Source organism: Chionomys nivalis, chromosome 4 (assembly GCF_950005125.1).
Source record: "Chionomys nivalis chromosome 4, mChiNiv1.1, whole genome shotgun sequence".
NCBI lineage: Eukaryota > Metazoa > Chordata > Mammalia > Rodentia > Cricetidae > Chionomys > Chionomys nivalis.
Window position 1 is genome coordinate 115,645,624 of NC_080089.1, and position 21,397 is coordinate 115,667,020.

Below are 21,397 nucleotides of genomic sequence, written 5' to 3' on the forward strand. Positions count from 1 at the left end.
TAAAAGGGGGATGGACATAATCCAAAGAGAGGTGGGGGAGGGAAAGAGAAGACAGCTGAAAGAAAAGAGAGAGAGAGATCAAGTTAAAGATAGGTGTTCATTTACTTTGAGATGGATGCCCTCAGAGCTTTGGCTGAAAGATGAAGACTGGCTTGCCGGAACTGAGCAAGGACCCCCACGTCTGACTGTATGTGATCTGCAAGAGGCACACAAAGGTGGAAGTAGGAGCATGGGTACAAAGACGCTGGGTAAAGTCTAAAGCAGAAGAAAGCAGGCTCCGTAATTACTGTCAAGGAAAAAACAGACTTATAAAAAAAGGTAAAAACAATCTTTATAGCAAAAGAAGGTTATTCTTAATAATAAAAGTTTGATATTACCAGGAAGCTATAAAACTTAAAATATGTGTGCACTCGGTAATCCAGACTCAAGACAGAACCACACGAGCAACAGATACACCATAATCACAGCAGAGATATTTTAAGCACTACTTTCTCAGTAATTGCTATAACAAGCAGTAGACAACAATAAGCCAGGGTATAAAATGCCTCCTGTCATAAAGTTTCTCTACCCGCAGCACAAAGGCAGCGCTGTAGCCCACGAGGGCAGCAGACTCGTCCTAGTTAAGTGTGTAGGAATATTTCCAACATACTGAGCCAAAGAGAAGGGATAGATAAGATATAAAACCTTAAAACCAACAACATTCATTCTTTGACTTTAATACAACAGAGCTAGAACCCGACCACACAACTGGAATCCCCCACGTTCTGAAATGAAGAACAGCTCTTCCTATTAACCCTTGAGTCCAAGGATAAATCAAAGTTGAAATTAGGAAGCATTTAGAATCAAACAAGGAAATATCAACAGATTAAAGCAGTTCTTAGAAGGGAATAGAAGTCTTACATGAATATATAAGAAAAATAGATGGAAAATTGTATGTTAAGGAGTTAGGAAAGAACAAAATATGAAGGCTGGAGAATGTGATTAAGATAAGACGCACGATTAATTGAAATCGGAAAACATCAATGATGCAGAGAGGATCAACGAGCTACAAGTTGGTTCTTTGAAGAAGCTAATTAAATTGATGGCTCTTAACGAGACTAATGAAAAATGAGGAGAGCAAACACGAGTCATCGTTGCTAAGAAAGGTACGGCATGAACGCAGCTGACAAAGACCCTTCACGAATAAGAAAGCACCTTCAACTCCATGACAATAACACTAGACAAGAAGAGTCCATCTCCAGAGCAAAAACAATTTGCCAAACAAGCCTGAGAAATAAAGCCGGAATCAGCTCAAGACGTCAGGAAAATCCAATCACTAAGGAAAGTCCCGATCCTAGAGACAGCTTCCCTAGAGAACTCTACCAAACTCCTAAGGAGCAAATGATTCCAAAACTACACCAAGATTCTGCATTAAAAAAGGAAATATTTCTCAGGTTTTTTTTTTTTTTTTTTTTTTTTTTTTTTTTTTGCAAAGAGTAGCATATGCTTGATATCAAAACCTAGGAAGGATTATGTAAAATTAAAAAAACCAATTTATGAAAATGGATGCAAAAGCCTCACAGATTACTAGCAAATTGAACCTGTTCATTTAAATGTATTAAACCTATTCATTTTATTAAAAAACGCATCACCAACAAATTGGGCTTACTCTATGAATGTAAAGATTCAGCAACAGAAACTCAATTTTTAAAAAATAATGTGTCTGTGTGTGTGTGTCTGTCTGTCTGTGTGTGTGTGTGCGTGTATATGTGTGTGTATCTGTGCATCTGAGTCAGTTGCCAATGGAAGCCAGAAGAGGGCAAAGGATCCCCTGGAGCTACTGAAGGTTGTAAGCCACTTAGCATGGGTGCTGAGAACCAAACGGGTCCTCCGCAGGAGCAGCACGTAATTTTAACCACTGGCCATCTCTCTAGACCCCGATATGGTTATCTCAATGTTATTTTCTCTTTCTTTTAGGGGTAGAATAAATCTGATCTCTCTCTCTTTTCTGTTCTTCTTTTTTTGGTTGACATGAAATATGGGACAGGAGGTGATATGTCTGCTTGTGTATAGATGTGTAAAGATCAAATTAGGTAATTAGCATATATGCCATCTTCACCATTATAGTTTCTTCTTGGTAAGAACATGCAGAATCCTCTCCTGGGCCACTTTGAAATATGCAATGCATCATTATTAACTGGTAATGGAATTGTCTTATACGCAGAACAATGGTCTGATAAAATTAAAGATTTATTCATGATAACTACTTAACAAAAGAAAACTGGTAAAGGTTTTTCATTAAAGAAAGAGCTGCAGAAGCGTCAGGCTTGTTGAGATATTGGGAGTATTGTCTTTGCAGTCAAGAAAACAAGGTCGTTTGCTATTAAGACTTCTTTTCAGTGGGGACTAGATGTCCTAGCTGGCGCGGCCATGTAGTAAGAAGAATCAAACGACACAGGGGTTAGAAAAGAAAAACAAAATGTATTGTTTGCACATGATATGATCGTGTTGAAAAATCCAGAAGAATCCATGAATGAACCATCAGAATTAACAAAAGGGACTTCCGGGTGCAAAAATATTAACTATCAGAATACTGGCTCAAATTAGCAAAGACCACTTCAAAATATGTAAGATCTGTATGGAGAAATGGTGGGAAAATCATCACCTTGGAAGGCTGAACTGGATGGAGAGGGTGCTGTCTTTATAGATCAGCAGATTACATAACACAGAGTCTCGGTCTCTTTCCACACTGACTGCTAGACTTTATTGCAGTCCGGATGAAGAGAAGACTCAGGAGTTCTGTGTCTGTGTAGCTGTGGACATAGCTGCTTCTCAAAGCAAACCGGAAGCCAGAGGCCAGCACATTCTTAGAGTGTATTAGCTACTCTTCTCATCGCTGTAATCAAGCAGGAAGAATTAAGAGCGTTTAGGGAACACAGTTCATTATGCAGGAAGGGATGGTGGCAGCGATGTCAGAGGTCCCAGCCAGAGAGAGAGGATGGCTGGTTCTCAGCTTACTTCCTTCATTTTATTCTGCCTGCCCCACCTCCCATGCCTCTCACGTCCAGGGCAACCTTCCCCTCTCAGTCAACCCTGTGGGAAGCACCCTCACAAACACCCTCAGAAGTTGTCTGCTCTGTGATTCGAAGCTCAGTCAAGTTGGCAATGAAGGTAGACAGACCAGCACAGCGGGTGACTGGGTTTATAGACACAGCCATGCTCTAAGTGCAGTAATTATGATGGCACAATTCTAGAGCAAAGACAGATTCATAGACGCCTTAAATCACGACCAGCGGGGGTATTCGGGGAAGGGCAAGAATTTTCTTCTTTTTTCTCTTCTCCTTCCTTTTCCAAACCAATCAATTTTTTTTTTAACCGAGTACCAACTTGTACCTAGCATCTGGGGTAGAATGGCAGGAAAGAAACCCCTGATTTTAGCTATCTGGACGACCACGATATAATAGTTAGAATCTGAGAAGAGCAGATTTGTTTGAAGAGCAAATTCCGTTTCAGATACCCGAGTGTAGAGGCCCTCCGTGAAGCAGGGATGCGCTGAACACAGAAGGCTGAGGACCTGTTGAACTAAGTGAAGACCGGGGTGGGGGATGTCTCCCGGACAGAGAGCAAGTGTGTATGTGGGGGGGAGGGCAGCTGTGGCTGGAGAAGAGTCGGTGGGAGAGAAAGGAGAGGGTATTGGAGTCTTGTCTGCCCTGAGGACCTCAAGTTTTATTCTCAGAGCAAGAGGAATCCAGTGGAGAGGTGTCTGTGACAACGCCCCTCACCAGTTTAAGGCAGTCACAAGGAAGGAAATTGTTGGTTTAATGAGGAGGCACTATGCCATTTGCTTGACTTTTCTGAAATTTAAAGCAGCTTCGAAAACTAAGAGCTGGTCACTAAAGCTAGAGAACTACAAACCAGACCATCTTGGCTGTGTATTTTCTCCCAGGAATGCCCAGCGATAGGGGCCAGCATGGAGAGAGATGCTGGGCTTTGCAGGACAAAGCGGAGGGGGCTGGATTTGTCGTTGATGGGATGATAATGTGGACAGACTATGGACTCTCCGCCAGGCTGTGGGGACTCAGAAGAGATCACACACATGCAGCTGGGCGATGTGGTTAGAGACATGTAAATTGATTGGCGTGTTAAAATCAAGAAGATGGGCGGATAGCAGACACGACCCTGCCTCTATCTCACAAGAAGAAGAGAGGAGTGGAGTGCTACTCAGTAGAGTCTCCAAAGAACACAGGGTCCATGGGGTCTAGCTGTGAACAGGCATGTCAAGTTTGGGTCACTCCTGTTCCATTATGACACTTCCTGGGGACGGTTACACCAGTTCTTCAAGCTTGCCCCTTGCTTGTGTCCAGGAGTCAGTGAGACTCCAAGTATCCTCTGGATGGCCTGGGGACTTGAGGATGTCGGTGACCTCAGACTCTCCTGGGACTCTCAGGTCTGCTTGGCTGGCAAAAGCAGTTGTGTTATGAGTGGCTGGCAGGCAATGGAGACTGGTGATTGAGCAAAGGAAGGCCTCCGGTAGAGGGCGCCCTAGAGCTGAGTTTGGCGAGGAGCCTGCGCAGAAGAGCATGGAGGCTTTTGTGGGTGTGCAGCACTGGGCTGTGATTTGGGGAGCCAAGAAATAAGAGGACGCCTTTTTGAGGTGGGTTGGGGCTGGGACCCAGCAGTCGGGTGGGCGATGGGGATTTGAGTTCCAGATCGGACACTAGTGCGGAGTCCTGGAGGCTGGGAGACATTGGGTTCACCATTAAAGCAGCAGTGTCTCAGGGTTGGGAGCATAAAATGAGGCCCATTCTATCAAGAGTGTAATGCTATGGCTTAGCCACATCTTCAGAGAATGTTAGCTGTTGGGACTTCATTGCTGGGGCCGCTATTTGATTAGAGAATAGGGTGCCATTCAGATGTCTCCTCCACAGATGAGGGACTGAGGCACCAAGAGAGGGAACACCCCTACTTTACATCAGTGAAAAGCAGAATTTCTGACTCTTGAAACCATGCTCTGCCTTGCTCCCATAAGAAGAGAATGGGAGTGAGGGTTGGCTGGCAGAGTGCCTTTCCCTAGGGGTCATCCTCCCTGGGCCTGCGTGGGAGCTCCCCAATGGCCAAGCGATGACATTACCAAACGGAAGGTGCGGAGCACAGACAGGCTGCCCTTCCTGGCTATGCTCAGCTCCAGCAGGCTCACGGTGACGATGACGCAGTCGAAGATGTTCCACTTCTTCTGGAAGTAGTAGTAGGGGTCGAAGGCAATGATCTTGAAGGCCATCTCCATCGTAAAAAACACCGTGAAGACCTGAGGAGGGGAACAGTGTTCAGCGCTGTGAGGTCTTTGGCCTTGGGGACAGTGAAGACAAGGACAGCAAGAAAAGAATCTTGTTTACAAGATAGCAAAACATGCTGGGTGTGGTGGCACATGCCTGCAAATTAAAAAAAAGAAAAGAAAAAGAAAAAAGAAGAAAAAATAGCCGGGCGGTGGTGGCGCACGCCTTTAATCCCAGCACTTGGGAGGCAGAGGCTGGCGGATCTCTGGGAGTTCAAGGCCAGCCTCGTCTACAAGAGCTAGTTCCAGGATGGGCACCAAAGCTACAGAGAAACCCTGTCTCAAAAAACAAACAAAAGAAGAAGGAGGAGGAGGAGGAGGAGGAGGAGGAGGAGGAGGAGGAGGAGGAGGAGGAGGAGGAGAAGGAGAAGGAGAAGGAGAAGGAGAAGAAGAAGAAGAAGAAGAAGAAGAAGAAGAAGAAGAAGAAGAAGAAGAAGAAGAAGAAGAAGAAGAAGAAGAAAAAATAAGTAGCCTTTAGGAGGCTGCGGCAGGAGGACCTCAGGGTTGAGCCCAGGCTGAGCTATCCAAGATCCTGTCTTAAAATAGTGGCATTAAAAATAAAAATAGAAGAAAAGAGCACATCCTTTTGTTTTGTTCTTGAGGACTGCAGACGAGAGTTTCTGAGCCACTGATGTCCAGAGAATACACATTAGAACTCAGGTTTCTGTTTTCTCTCCAATGAGCACACTGAAAGTCATATCCAGGGCTGGGAAGATGACTCAGTTGCCCAAACATTGCCACAAAAGCAGGAAGGACCCGGGTTTAATCCTCACAATTCCTGTAAGAAGCCAGGTGTGGTGGTGCACACTTGCAGTACCAGTGCAGGGGAGGTAGAGGCAGGATATCCCTGGGGCTCCCTCCCAGCCAGACTAGCAGAGCTGATGAGACCCCTGCTCAGTTAGAGGCTCTGTCTCCAAAACGACAGGGCTGGAAGAGGGGGGAGATAGGAAAGGAACATGATAAAAAAAAATATACTGCATAAAATTCTTAAAGAATATAGAAAAACAGCAATGACAACAAGTGGATAGTTCCTAAGGGATGACATCTGAGGTTGTCTTTGGCCTTCGCACCCATGCAGACATGAACACACACACACACTCCATAGCTTGTCCTTGAGGGGGGCGTGACATGTGACCTTATATCTGAGTAGAGACCAGCAAGACCGACGTGATCCAAGTGGCTAATTCTGTATTCTGGGGAGGGATCTGAGCCATCCTATCTCAGAGTTCTCCTTATCCACTTTCCTTGCTCATCTCAAAGCAACTCCCTCCAGCTCAGCTTAGCTCCTCCATCTCCTCCAGCCTGAGTTCAGGGTCCACATCTTCTCATCGCCACCCCACCACCAGTCCGCTCTCAGAGCGATACCAGCACACCACCCAGTGAAAGCATGCCGCCACCCACCCAACGCCCCCACCGTGATGGATGGAGCAGGCCACCAAGGCTGCCAGGTCACTCACAATGTTGCCGGCTTGGAGCATGGCCTCGAAGGCCTCGGTCATGGGGTAGTACTCCATGGCCATGAAGACTGTGTTCACCACAATGCAGAGGGTGATGGTGAGCTCAGCAAAGGGATCGGTCACCAGCTCGAAGAGAACCATCTTGAACTTTATCCACTTGGGGCTGCACTCCCAGATAAGACACTTCTGAGCCAAGCTGAGCAAGCAGGGTGGGCACCTCAGCTTAGAATCTTCAAGTTCTGCATGATGCCAAAGACAGATGTCACCCACATGTCTCCTTGGACCCCCATCCTGTGGTCATGTTCTAGTCCCTTCCATACCAATACTGGTCACCTTCAAGGTCAACCTCACTCTAGCCCTCATCTCCACGCCTCCCAGTTTCTACTTGTGGCGCACTAGGCTTTTGGTCCTGTCACCCCAATCCACCCATCCACCCAGTCCCTCAGACTGTTGGTATGTCTCCACCTCCCTCTCCCCATATATGCGCATGTTGATGTGCATACATTTCATGTGTTTAAATGTAGAAACAAGAGGACAACCTCACTTGTCATTCCTAAGGCATCGACCCCTCTGCCTCCTCTTCCTCTCAATGTAGCCCCGGCTAACCAGGAATTCACTCTGTAGACCAGGCTGGCTTCAAACTCACAGAGATGGCCCTGCCTCTGCTTCCTGAGTTCTGAGATTAAAGGCATGCGCCACCATGCCTGGTGAAATGGTCTTTTCTTAGCTTGGAACTCACTATGTAGGTGAGACTGGCCTGCCTGAAAGCCCAAGGGTCCCTGCCTTGCCAGCACAGGGACTGTGTGTGTACGTTGCATGTCTGACTTTTCACTGCATGGTTCTAAGGATCAAACTCAGGTTTTCAAGCTTGCAAGACAAATTCGGACTGAGCTCTCTCTGCAGGCTGACCTTGCTTACTAACTGCCCACTGCCCCTACCATAGCCTTACTTCTCAACTTACCCCACCTGGATTTCACACCCGTCCTCTGCCGACTTCTTTATGGATGCGCTCAGTCCCTTCACCCACTTCCTCCTCTGCTTGCCTGGCAAAACCCCCTATGTATAAACCACAGTTGAACCCAGCCAGCTGAACAGGGTTGTACGAAATACACACTCAACCTTACCTGAGCCACCCTTGAGCCTCTGCCAGTCCCTGCCCAGGAGCTCTGCAAGGGTGACTGGTCCCCTTGAGTCAGAGACCCCATCCAGCATGCAGTGAAACCCAGTATGAGTTTATCTTATTAAAAAGAAATTATGAAAAAAATAAAAAATTAAAAATACCACATCTAAACCATATCTAAATCTGATCCTCCAGCCTTCCAGAATATTCACTATTCTGTACTCATGAGCTTCCTTTATCTCCCTCAGAATTGAGAACTATTCACGGAACAGTTCCTCCTACCTCCATGTCTACAGGATCACGGGAACCTGCATTCTCTACATCTCCTACCTCCATGTCTACAGGAGCATGGGGAGCTGTATCCCTCTCCATGACTACAGGAGCAAGAGCTGCACCTTCTCCATCTCCTGTCTCCATGACTACAGGAGTAAGAGCTGCACCCTCTCCATCTCATGTCTCCATGATACAGGGACAAGAGCTGTACCCTCTCCATCTCCTGCCTCCGTGCCTACAGGAGCATGGGGAGCTGCAGCCTCTGACTCACATAGAGGCCTTTTCCATCCCTTCTCCATCCCCGGGTAGCCTCCATGTGTCAGCAGGCCAGCACACTCTAACTGTATCTCAGTTTTAGAGAAGGTCCCTCTGGACCATGTTCTCTCTCTCTCTCTCTCTCTCTCTCTCTCTCTCTCTCTCTCTCTCTCTCACACACACACACACACACACACACACACACACCCCACATACACACCCACACACCCACATCTTCTGCCTCTTCAACAGCAAACTTCCTGGCAAGTTTTCTAAATGTAATCTCCAATTTTCCTCTTTTCCCTGGAGACCCTAGTGTCTGCCTCTTACCCCTCCCAACTTCAAACAGAATGCAGCCCTGTCTCTTGCAGCACTGACAGTCTAGGCTAACCCCTGTGTTTCCTCTCCTCCCCATGGCTACTGTTTCTCAGCTTTGTCTCTGCTTCTTCTTCTGGCTTAAGGTGTTGGCAAGCACAAAACTCTGGACTCCATCACCACTCTGTCTCACTGGGTACCTTATTGAACCCCAAGGCCCTACAAAACCACTTCCAGGCAGATCACTCCTAAATTATATGTCCAGCTTCTGATCTCTCCCTTGAGTCTCAGGCTTATCCCTCCTGCAGCCTCCATTGCATATCTGCCTGGCTGTGTAATTGGGGCCGTCTCTATGGAGAACAATTCCAAAGCTTTGGGCTTGTCTATAAATCATACTGTATGCTGTACATCCTGGAGATAGATGTACCAGCTGACGTGGTCATTTCCCTTCATGTTTTCTTACACACACGCTTTGCATATGAAGCCTCTTCCACTGTGAGGCTTTTAAACACCTACCCACCTTAGGCACTTTCCTTAAATCTCACTATTTTTCATGTCAACCTTTGGTGCACTTGCGGTTTATTTGGGGTAGAAAGCTATGTATTGGTTGTTTATATTAACAGTATTTATTGGATAATCTGGTTTCCTAAGAAGCTGAAACGGTGTTCTCACTGTGCTACTTCCGTATGTTCCCACGTACACATGTCCATCCCTCTTGCACAGACCGGGCTATTTATTTCCACCGCCACGCTGTGCTAATTACCTACTGTGAGTTTTTCAAACTACAGATGTCAAAACTGGCAAGGCATAGTTTTGTACAGACGCTGATGTGTTCTGGGAGCAAAATCAATCATCCCTGTTTGGAACAAAAGTGGACCTTCCTGGACCCGTTTTGGCACGGAAAGGTAGACTGAGAACTGGTGTTGAATGAGGACATTTACAGATAACATTCTGCAGAAGCAACCTGTCAGTTAGGCATAGTGCGCAGGGGCTCAGCACTGTCGTGTGTGTGTGTGTGTGTGTGTGTGTGTGTGTGTGTGTGTGTGTGCACGCCGTGAGCCATGTGAGCATGAGAGTATGCTTGCAGATGCCAAGGTCAATGCCAGTGTCTTCCTCACTCACTTTTTTAAAGACAGGGTTTCCCATGTGGTTAGATGGGCTGGCCAGAGAGCTCTGGAATCTGCCTGTCTGCACCCCCAGTGCTGAAGTCAAAGGCATGCTGAGATTAGTTTTTACAGGGGTCTGGGTATCGGACTGGCCCAGTGGCACCTTATCAATGCAACCACCTCTGCTCTGTAACCACCATGACCAATCTTGATTGACTAAGACCATGGAGACAGGAGCAATCATACCTTGACCAGCCTTAAGCGTGGTCATGGCTGCTTCCCAGCAGTCTTGGGAAAGAACTTTCCTCCTCTGAAGAGGAGCATCCTCCATTGAGATAACAGCCAAGGTCTCCACGTGAGCACCCTCTCCCACCACGTCCAGAATCTACTTGAATGTCCCTCTGTACCCTTTCCATCTCCCCTGCTCCCCAAGATCTTTCTGGGTGTCAATATTCTCAAAAATAACCCCAATCCCAAGAACCATAACGGCTTCCTTCAGCCCCTACTGTCCTGTATTGTTTTTGTTTCCTTGTTCACGTCAGTTCTTGACAAAGCAGCCAGGTCTCTAACTTCTCACTGCCCACTTATTCTTTATGAGTGGCCTCTGCTCACGGTCCAGCCATGATGATCTTGATGTGTGTGTGTGTTCATGTGTGTGCACTCATGCCTGTGCGGGTGCCCCAGCAGTGTGTGTGCACTTTTGTGGCCAAAGGGCCACTTTCACTTTCCAGCCTGGTTTTTGTGTTCATGTGTTATGTTGTGTACGATGCATGCATGAGAACGTGCAAGCAAGTGTGCCCATGCACTCAAACGCAGAAGGCAAGGCAAGATGCCGGGTATTCTCCTTTGTACTCCGCACCCTACTGCCGTGAGACAGGGTCTCATGTTGAACTATAAGCTCACTGATTTGGCTAAACCAACTGTCCAGTGAACTCTTGGGATCCCCCTGTCTCTGACACATGCAGCCAGCACAATATTTTTTAGCATGGGTGCTGGAGATTTGAACTCAGGTCCTCGTGCTTGTAAGGCAGGTAATTTACCCACTGAGCTCTCTCTCTGTCTCTTATCATCCCGTGCAGATTGCCAAAACCCCCCACGTGAGTAAAGTCACAGTGTGTGTCACCTGACATCATCACATCTTTGCCTCTGCTTACCTTTCTATTCTCCCAGAAGGAATCTGGACCCTTGTCTCTTCTTTTCCACTTTGGGGTCCTCTCTTATTTTATCTTCCTTCTGTCTCTTCCAATGGCCCCTTCTCTTCTGCTCAGCCATCACAGCTGTAGCTGCCTAAAACCCAGCCCCAGTTCTTCTCCTTGTTCTTACCTCATCCTCCTGCATCTTTTGAAAGTCACCGCCTGGCTTCAACTTGCTGTGGAATATACATCCCTAGGTTCCTGGCCTCAGCTTAATTCTAGAACCATTGAGCATCAAGCCAGCTTCCTACCAGATACGGCCACCTGGATGTTCCCAGGGTACTTCACGCTCCACATGTCCCAGACTCTTACAATCCCCTCATGGCTTTCCTCGGAGGCCCTCTGGTCCTCCCTACAATGCTCACGTGGGTCATCGCGCCAGTGCCCTTTGGTGGCTTGTCCCGGAACCATGTGCACTGTGAACTTCTGAATCTCACGCCCCTCAGAGACCTGTGCAGTCCTTCCGATTCCCATCATCCACTCCCCCAGGTCTAAGCTCTTCCAACTCTTGTCTGATTTCTTCCTGCTTTCACTGCCAACCCCCTCCCACTTAAATCCCATCCTCTGCAAGTTTCAGAATCACACCCTCCTGCCTCCAGCCCTTTGATGGCGCCCCACTGCTCTTGGATGAAATCCAATGTCCTTTAGAGCCCAGGGGCTTTTGTGGATCTGCCCCAGCCTGCTTCCCTAGATGCATTTTGAGGCTCAGGCTTTTAAATGGCTGTTTCAGGATCTGCCTGCCTAGGGTGCTTCCCTGACCCCCGGCAAAGCTCCCCCCACATCTCTTAGCTGTATTTCTCCACCAAGACACTCAGCACCCCACTGGTGACTTGTCTCATATCCTTCTTTTCTGATGTATGCAGTAACAACTGCACCCTTAGCTGTGAGCCTGTGCCCAGCTTCCTGGTTTGGATGACTGTCAAGTCTCAGCTTGCATGCCAAGTACGGCAGGCTCACAGGCCTTGAGTGAAGTTAGCGATCACGCGCTTCAGCCAAACCTCCTGCACAATCACCCTGAAGGAAGTGGTCCTGCAGATCCCATCATGATGCTGACGGCATGGGGCCCCCTCCTGAACTCCATCATAGATGTAACACCCAGCTGAAGAAGATGATGTACTTTATCCTTAGACGTTCCTGCCTAACCTGGAGTCATCTTTACTCAGCTTTAATATGGTGTCTCCTGACTTTCCCACTGCTCTCGTGGTCCTCTCTCCCCGCCCCGAGATCTCTGATTACTCCTCATTTTACGTTTTCATCATTCAGTGCATTGCCAGTCAGCGCTGTTCTCCTCACATCTCCTGTGTGCAGAGTGCTCATCCACCAGACTTAGCAACTGTGTGTTAGCACCTACCGCGTGCCACACACTGCTTACCCAGGCACCCGAGATGCAGCTCCGAGCAGAGGGGTCACACCTCTTGGCCTTGTGGGGTTTAAATCTGGTGAACAACAGTAGGTGGTATCTGATGTGCTTTCTACATATTTGACCCAAGCCACTAGACCTTTGCAAAAACAGTACAGGGTAAATATACCACTGAGAAAAACCGAGGCACAGAAAGTCAAGAGAACCCTGGAGTCGTAGAATATGCTATAAATGGTAGAGCCCAGATGCAAACCCAGGCGTGTGGGCTCTAGACCTCTCTGGTCTAAAGCAGGGTACATCTAGGGTCATATTTTCCTCACGCCCATTTTCCTTTGTTTTCTCTCTCTTTTTTTGTATTTGTTTCCAAGACAGGTTTTTACTGTGTAACAGCCTTGACTGCCCTCTAGCTCACTCTGTAGACCAGGCTGGCCTCGAACTTATGGAGAGATCCACCTGCCTCTGCCTCCTGAGTGCTGGGAGTTAAGGCGTGCACCACCTCCACCTGGCCCATCTTTCTTTTTCGGTCAGGTCATATGGTACAGCCCTGGTCGGTCTAGAACCCACTCCTCTTACTTCATTCTCCCTAGTTTTGGAATTTAGGGGCCAGACGACCACAGCCCGCCTCTGCTTTATCCCTGAAAAAATTGATTAGGTGTTTAAGTCTGAGGAACGTCTCTCACAGTTTTCATATGCCAATTCCCTGTGCTCGGTTCAGATTGCTGGTCTTCCCAGGGATGCTTCCTTTTGCTACCACCCTATCTAAAATCACCCTGTTAGAATCTCTGCTCTCCATTGCCTTCCTTTATTTTCCCTCCCATCCCTCATCACCACTTGCTATCTATTCGTGTTGATCATCTGTCTCCAGGGTGCACGGTCCATGGGAGCAGGTGTGTACCTTGCTCTCACTGAATCACAGGCTCCTGGGACAATGCCAGATGTCTAACAGATGTTTGAACAAATAAATCTTTTTGAGGAGTTCCGGGGAATAATTGAAAACTCAAGCTACTGGAATTGTACAGAGCACCCTTTGAAGCCAACTGGGGTTTCTTTACTGGGTATCTAAACAGATGGATTTGTCAAAAACAAGATTCTTCCCACCCCATGTGAAGTAAAAACTAGGCCAGAATAGCTCTATACCCAGAGAAGAGGTCACAACCTTGTTCTCTGGGGACTTTGTGTACAGATTGCCATCACTCAGCTCCACCTCCTTTCTTCTCCTGCCCCTCAGCTGGATCACAGGCCCATCCCCCAGGAGACTGACCCAGGCACACTTGAGTGGCAGCACCCAGAACTGGAAAGGATTTGGTGAAATGGATTGGCTAATCTACCTAAGTTGCCTTCCCATGTTTGGCACAATGAGCACTTGAGACAGAGATGAAGTCACAATGATCAAAGTTATCGCTGTGGAGAACATGAAAATAACTTTGCCATGCCAGGCAATGAAAGGCTGTTGAGTTCCTTGCACACCCAGGAGGTGGAACTAAGACCTTGAAGAAGTCACAGTGAGAACAGTGACCGCTTCCTATGACTTATAGAGTTGTTTTTCTGAGGAGGTTTTGTCCATCCATTTCATGACTTTAGTCTCAAGCCTACCCAGGCACACTTGGAGCGCCTGGCATTCTTGAGTACTGCCAACAGTGCACAATAAGGACTAAGGCTGTGGACTGACGGTGTGAGGATTTCCTTCAGATGATACACAGAATAGATCAAAAGGGGCTTTGGTACAAGAAACTTTGGTACAATAACTTCGTGTAACAATCAACAGATAAGTCTTTGCACAGTTGTTAGAGGTTCAGTTCAAAGAAACTGTTCCTCCCGCCAGAGAGCCTAGAATTACACTCTGGAGTGACTCTGCTTTGAACATCTGTGCAGCACAAAACGCCGACAGAGAGTATCTAGGATCTCAGGCCACAGCGAGAGTTCCTTGGCCCAGCTTAGACTCTCCGCAGCACGGAGGATGGGCATGTCAATAAAAACCACTTACCCTCAATGACAGAAGTCATGATGCTGACAACGCTCATCGCCCTCTGTGCGCGGAAAGGCTCATTCAAGTATTCTGCAGACAGATAATTCTTCTTCTGTCCTGCAGCCTCAAGTGCCTGCTGGGACACAAACAGGGTCAGGACACTTCAGCAGCAGAGCTAGGTCATCTAGCTTCTTATCGGCTCATCTCATACAGTTGTGAGCTGCTCTGTGAAGCCACGAGCCTCTCAGGTAGAGCTCAGCAAAATAGGGATGGTGTTTGAGCTCAGTTGTGACAGGGACAAGAGTCAGAGCCCAGGTCGGAGGGTATGAGCCCAGCCAAAAAGATCCTAGAAGTTTGTTAGGAGAAGAAGCTTGCTGAGCCCCAGGGGAGGCAAGTAGACTTGGGAAATTAGGGAACTTGCTAAAGACAACAGAATGTAGGGCCTCAGAAGGGCTTCGAATCCCCTTACACTAGCTGGGTATTTTCACCAAAATGAATTAAGGTTGAACACTCAAGAATGTGATGTCCCAGGAACAGACACAGGAGGGTAGGGGCTGCGTCCAAAGGAGTGACAAAATGCTGAGCGGGCGTTTCCTGGGGCTCAGACTAACAGGATTCAAATGGCAGTGTCAGGAACACTGGGGAAGAGAACTAAGAGGCTTCAAAGCTGGGCCATGAGGCAGCCATTCTTATTAGATACAAGGAAGGGCAGGGCTGGGACCCTGGTTGTCTCTCCTTGGTCCCCTCCCTGAGAAGCACACCAAGGCTCACCCTTTTCCCTAACAAATCTCCAGCTTTATGGGTAGTCACATTCTGATACACATCCTTATATTCAATGCATCTAACTATAGCAGAGTAAATCACTTCTAAGAAAACCTCTGCTTACTCCAGGAAGGAAACCACCCCACACTACCGCAGAGCGGACACGGGAGAAGGACCAGGACTTCCTAAGCCCTGTTGCTACTGGCTGTAGCCACTTGGCTGGGACAGCTCCTAACCTGCAGGCTACACTTTCTGCTTCCTGTTCCCCTGGTGAAAACAGGCTTTTCTTTCTCTGGCTGTGTTTGGTACGGATTCTTCTTCCATTGGATCACAAGAGCTAGGATTGTGGCTGTGATCAGGATTAAAGAGAATTTTGTAGGCAAGATCTGGTACAGCACTGAGACATCCCCAGAGAGCCCTGCAGCCTGGCTGTGGGTTGAGGACTCTGGGCTGGTGATTTGTTTGGCCTAGAGATATGCTGTTCACCTGTCTTCCTGCTCTGTTGTCCAGAGAGGGCAACCTTGGCAAAATATTGACCCTAGGGCTCTGGTCAGGCTTGGCCAACAGGAAACAAGAAACTGGGCAGTAGGAAAGGAGAGGGGAAGGAGAGAGGGAGGGAGAGATAGAGAGAGAGATAGAGATAGAGAGAGATAGATGATTGATAGATAGATGATAGATAGATAGAAGATAGACAGACATAGAGATGGATGATAGATAGATAGATGATAGATAGATAGAAGATAGACAGACATACAGATAGATGATAGATAGATGATAGATAGATAGATAGATAGATAGATAGATGATAGACAGATGATAGAAGATAGATAGATAGATGATAGATAGATAGATAGATAGATAGATGAGAGAGAGAGAGAGAGAGAGAGAGAGAGAGAGAGAGAGAGAGAGAGAGAGTTGGCTGTCTGCACCCTGTCCCCTTCAGTTGGCAGCAGCATGACTCTCTTCCTGAGACCACGGGCCCCTCAGCTACAGATCTCGACAAGTTGTGATCTGGGGCCTTTCCCTTAGCTGTCAGCTTAGGCATGTTCAGCTTTCACTGTTGCTGCTCTCCAGGTCCTTCACTGCTCCTTAGTTCCCTGAGCCCAGTCCACATCTCTGTGAATACTTTCCTAAATTCCTACACTTGCCTGCTGAAGCAGGTCATCCACTTCTTCCTGGAATCCTCAGTCACGTGGTATCCAGAGTCACAGGCTATCCCAAGTCACAAGGTATCCTGAGCCACGTGGTATTGGACTAAGTTAGCACAGTTCTGCCGAACTCACCAGACTCATTGGAAGCAACCACACAACTGTGTCTTAGATGTACAAGCCTCTTTGTATGTGTAAGTCTGGTAACCAGCGAGGGTATGTGGGGACTACAGAAGCACCGTTCATGATGCTGAAGGAGATCTCAAATTAAACTGCATCTCCCAGCTCAACACAGAGTCCTAGGCTTGCTGTTATATCCCCAGTGGATATTCTCTCAAGGACTGGGGATGTCAGTTCCTGTCCCTAGTCTGCGGCATTGCAATGAGTTATTCATCTTGTGGGTTGGACCAAAGCCACTGCCCTTTTACCAGAATCTGTCGTGAGAACCTCTCAGGATTTTGTCAAACCTCAGGGACAGTTTTCTCAGGGCAATAAGCTTATATACAAAGACACCTTGTGTAGACAGAAGTTTCTGTCCCACCCAGTCCCACAGCCATTGAGTACCAAAGAAACACACAGAGGTTTATACTAATTATGAACTGTTTGGCCTATTGTTCAGACTTATTATTAACTAACTCTTACAACCTAAATTAACCCATAATTCTTATCTATGTTAGCCACGTGGCTTGGTACCTTTTCTCAGTGAGGCATTCTCATCTTTCCTCCTCTGCATCTGGATTACGACTGCATCTCTTACCTTTCCTCTTCCCAGAATTCTCCTAGTTTTGTCACTCTGACTATGCTTCCTGCCTGGCTACTGACCAATCAATGTTTTATTGAACCAACACAAGTGACAAATATTTATAGGGTACAAGAGCACTGTCCCATGCCAACCTTGTTTCCTTCATCAATCATCAAAGGAGCATGTGGGGCCATCTCCAAAGCAATGATGGCAACTAGGGATGAAAACACACATGATGTCAAATGGAAAACCAACCACCTGCATGCCTGCAGAGATGATGGACAACATCTTCACCACAAATAATCCCAGTAGCTTTTCTGGGACTGGCCTGCCATGCCTGTAATAGGAGAGTTGTGTGGAGGCATGGGACACATACTGTTAAAGACCCTTCCATTGGTGACACTTATTGGCGAATGACTTCTCTTGGAAGACAGTCAGAGTATGGTGCACACACGAACTCACCAGGCCTTCGGGACCTCCAGCGACAGGCTCACCAGTGGGCAGTGTGAGCGGTCCCTCCTCCCCATGTCCAGGACCAGGCTTGGGAGACCGAAGCAATGGGCTCTTGGGGAGAGGACCTGCCTGCCCAGCACCCCTGCTCAGCAACAGGGAACCTCGATGGCCTTCGTGGTCCCCGTGAAAGACTCCGTCATCTGTGATCCCATCAGGAAATGAGACATCTTGGCCAGGTGCTCGGAAGTGGAACACACTGCCATGGCTAGCCCTGCGTCTTCCAGAAGAAAGGCCTAGGAAAGACTGGGCGTTGCCCCCAGGGGAGCAGGAGAAAAGATAGGGTTGGAGTGATCCTCTTTGAATCCAGTACACGCTCCACCCATGTCTGTGTCTCGTGACCTTCCCATGGCTACATAAAGACCTGATGATCTGGGTAGACATGAGGAGGAGCTAGGAAAAGGATAACCTAGACAGACTTGGAGAAGGAGAAGAGTGGGATGGGGGGGTGATTGACAGGATGCCTAAGACCAGCATACAGGTTATAATTACCAGTTATCACTGGCCCAGCCAGATGTTTGTCAGCCTTTGGCAACAGGCCCAGAGATGGCTGTTTTAGGTTCCCATCTGTGAGTGGAATGTCAGGACTCAAGGATATGCCTGGACTGGAGCTTGGAATATGGGTTTTAAATGACTATGCTTTGCTGTCTGAAAATTAAGATGTACAAGTCGCTGGATTCCAACTTTGTGAGTGTGAGGGTTTGTGGTGGGATAGAGGAGACAAGAGCTTTATACTGTAATGAGTTGGCTGGATCCCCTGAGGCCGACTTTGAATAGGGAGATTGAAGGGAGAGCCACGGCCCAATTTCTTGGAAGAATTATGCCATTTTTCCAAATCGATAAACATTTCCCATCAAAAGCTTCCACTGAAAGAGAGCTGTGAGGCTTACAGATCCAGAAGAAGAGCTCAGGTTCCCAAATTCTCAGGCACAACACCCCCACAGAGCTCTTGGGTGGGGTTTGCTAGTTCTCATGACCATGGGAATCTGGCCATAGCAAGTGGTCAGTCCTATGTTCAGATCATACATGGTGCCTCTAAAATCTAAACAATGGCTCCCCACTGAACTCTGGTCATGGTGCCCTTAATCTCTTCTTAATTCCTTTTGTTTACTAAACAACTAAAGCGGGGCATGTTACTGCTGGAATTCTCCTCACTCATGTCATAAAACTGAGTGAGTGAGCTCTCCTTCCCTACTCCCTCTCACACATGTATCTCTGTGTGTGCTCTTGCCCTGCGTTCATGGGTCAGAGAACAGCCTTAAGGTTGTTTCTCAGGTCTCTCACTGCTCTGGAACTCACCAAAGAGGCTACCTGGCCAACAAGCCTCAGGCATCCTCCTGGGGAACAGTGCTGGGATTGCAAGAGCATAGCCCCACCATGCCTGGCGTGTTCTTTGTTTCAGTGTGGGTTCTGGGAATTGAACTCAGGTCCTCGTGATTGCAAGGCATACACAGGACCAGCTCGGTCATCTCCCAAGCCCCTTGAGGTTTCTTTTCTTGGTGACTTGGAGTCTAATCCCGTTCAGCTACCACTGTTTCCAGCCCAGGGTCATACACAGAGGATTCTGCCTAGGATATATGTCCCAGGACTGCGGCGCTCACACAAACCCATGAGTTCTTCCCATATTGTAGGTAAAGAAGAGAATAAGGAAACCCATATTAAAGATAAGAAGATAGAGTTGTTTCCATTTGGGCACCAAGCAAATTAAGGAGGAAACCAAGTGATGCTGTGGGACAATGGTCTTATATCTGGGAAAGATTTGTAATTTGTACTGATTTAATAAAATGCTGATTGGCCAGTAGTCAGGCAGGAAGTATAGGTGGAACTACTAGGCAGGAAGTAGAGGTAGGGCAATAAGAACAGGAGAATTCTGGGAAGAGGAAAGAGTCAGTCTGCAGCCGTCATCTAGAAGCAGAGGAAGCAAGATGTGACTGCCTCACCAAAAAAGGTACCAATCCACTTGGCTAACACAGACAAGAATTATGGGTTAATATAAGTTATAAGAGTTAATACAAAGCCTGAGCTAATAGGCCAACCAGTTTATAATTAATGTAGACCTCTGTGTGTTTCTTTGAGACTGAATGATGCAGCACCAGGTGGGACAGAAACCTCTGTCAACTAAGAGAAGCATCTAGGTCCAGTGTTTGGCTGGCAGCATCTCCTTGTCACCATTTATTTTAAAAGCAATCTGTCTGTCGAATGATGGGTGATGGTCTCTTTTCCGTTGTCTCAGTTCTAACATCTACAACATTGCTTTTGGTCTAAAAAAAAAAAACAAAAAAACGAAAACTTTCAGAGATCTATTTACCAGCAAAACAAACATGGAGGAAGAGGATGGAGGCACTCTTGGACCCTTGGGTGCTAATCTGTATGGGGCTGACTGAATGGGAGAAATTAAAGCCAAATTCTGTGTCATTGGCATTTCCACGGAAGCTGTGAGTCACCCTTTTCTGTGACTGTCAGAGTAATAGCCAAATTCTCTTTAAAACACTGATAGTGCCCTGTGCGTTCCAGGTGCTGCTCCAAAGAGGCAGAGCAAGGTAAGAAGGGCGCAAGTGTAACAGTTGCTCCATCATGGGCACATCTCCAAGGCCAAGTGTATGCAAGTGCGTCTGTGAGTGTAGGTGCCTGTGTAACTCTGGTGGCTGTCAACTGAGGAGAGCATCCTTCTGGTGAGCACAGGAAGGAAGGTTAGAGGGATATGAACGGCGGAAAGCAGCCCTCAAAATCTGCCTTTATTCCCTCCTCATGTGATTAACGTGAGAACTTCTCTTTCGCGTGAGCTATTGGGATAGCTAATCCAGGTTTGACCCACCTGGGAAGAGGGAACCTCAGGCAAAGAACTGCCTCCATCAGACTGCCTGGAGGCATGCCTATGGGGCATCTTCCTCATTGCTAATTGATGAAGGATGTTCAAGCCTGCAGAGGGGCTGAAGACATGAGTCAGAGAGGAAACCAACTGTTCCTTTATGGGCTCTACTTCAGTTCCTGCCTCGGAATGGCTGCTTTGAGTTTCTGCCCAAACTTCTCTCAATAATGGATTGTGACCTTGAAATTGTAGGGTGAAATGAACCTGTAATCAGAATTTCCTATCCCGACCATCCCGTCCCAAATAATCAACTTGGAGGCTTATATTAACTATAAATGCTCAGCCAATAGCTCAAGCTTACTAATAGCTAACTCTTACTCTTAAATTGACCCATATTTCTATGTATGCTTTGCCACATGGCTTATAGCTTGTTACCTCATTTTCTACACACCCTGCTCGTGCGGCAGCTGACTGGTATCTCTTCTGACTCTGCCCTCCTTTTTCCCATCATTCTCAGTTTGGCTTTCCCATCTAACTTCCTGCTCAGCTACCAGCCTGTCAGCTTTGCTTTTTATTAACCAATGAGAGTAATACATATTCAGAGTGTAGAAAAGGATTGTCCCGCAGCATGAACCGTCCTCTCCCTAGCTGCTTGTGGTCATGGTTGTTTATGACAGTGACAGAGAACAAAGCGGAGGCCCATGGGAAGGAACTGCACAGGACTTCCAGGTGATAGGGAGGTGGAAGAAAAGACTTGGTGAGGGAAGTCGGAGTGGTAGGGGCAGAACTGCTGCAGGGTCTAATGTAAGGTCTGAAAGTCATTGCTAGGCTGGGCTGTGTCTCAGAGACAGGTGCTGGGGTCTTCTGTGTCAACAGCAAGTGACAGCCTGAGCTGCAGGGACAGAGGCAAGAGGTCAGAAAGAGGAGAGTGGGCTTTTTAGCACCAGGCACAGAGCATCAGATTTCAGAAAGAAGAGGAGCTGACCCTTGTTAGCCACAGATACCTCAAGGACAGCATGCCCCATTTGGGCTCCCCACACACACCCTAGCCTCTTCCCCCACTGCCCTAT

The 21,397-nt window shown here is 47.5% G+C and overlaps 1 protein-coding gene across 2 annotated transcripts in view; it reads right to left on the reverse strand.

Moving 5' to 3' along the window:
• The window catches only part of Scn10a (sodium voltage-gated channel alpha subunit 10), a 98,650-nt gene that overhangs the window by 36,522 nt on the left and 40,731 nt on the right, over nucleotides 1-21,397 (reverse strand). For both annotated transcript variants that reach the window (XM_057766500.1, XM_057766499.1), the window contains exons 11-14: nucleotides 17,471-17,764; nucleotides 14,375-14,489; nucleotides 6,769-7,007; nucleotides 5,111-5,284 (exon numbers count right to left, since the gene is read on the reverse strand). In XM_057766500.1, coding sequence (XP_057622483.1) covers nucleotides 5,111-5,284; nucleotides 6,769-7,007; nucleotides 14,375-14,489; nucleotides 17,471-17,764 — 822 coding nt within the window. The remainder of the gene's footprint in view (nucleotides 1-5,110; nucleotides 5,285-6,768; nucleotides 7,008-14,374; nucleotides 14,490-17,470; nucleotides 17,765-21,397) is intronic.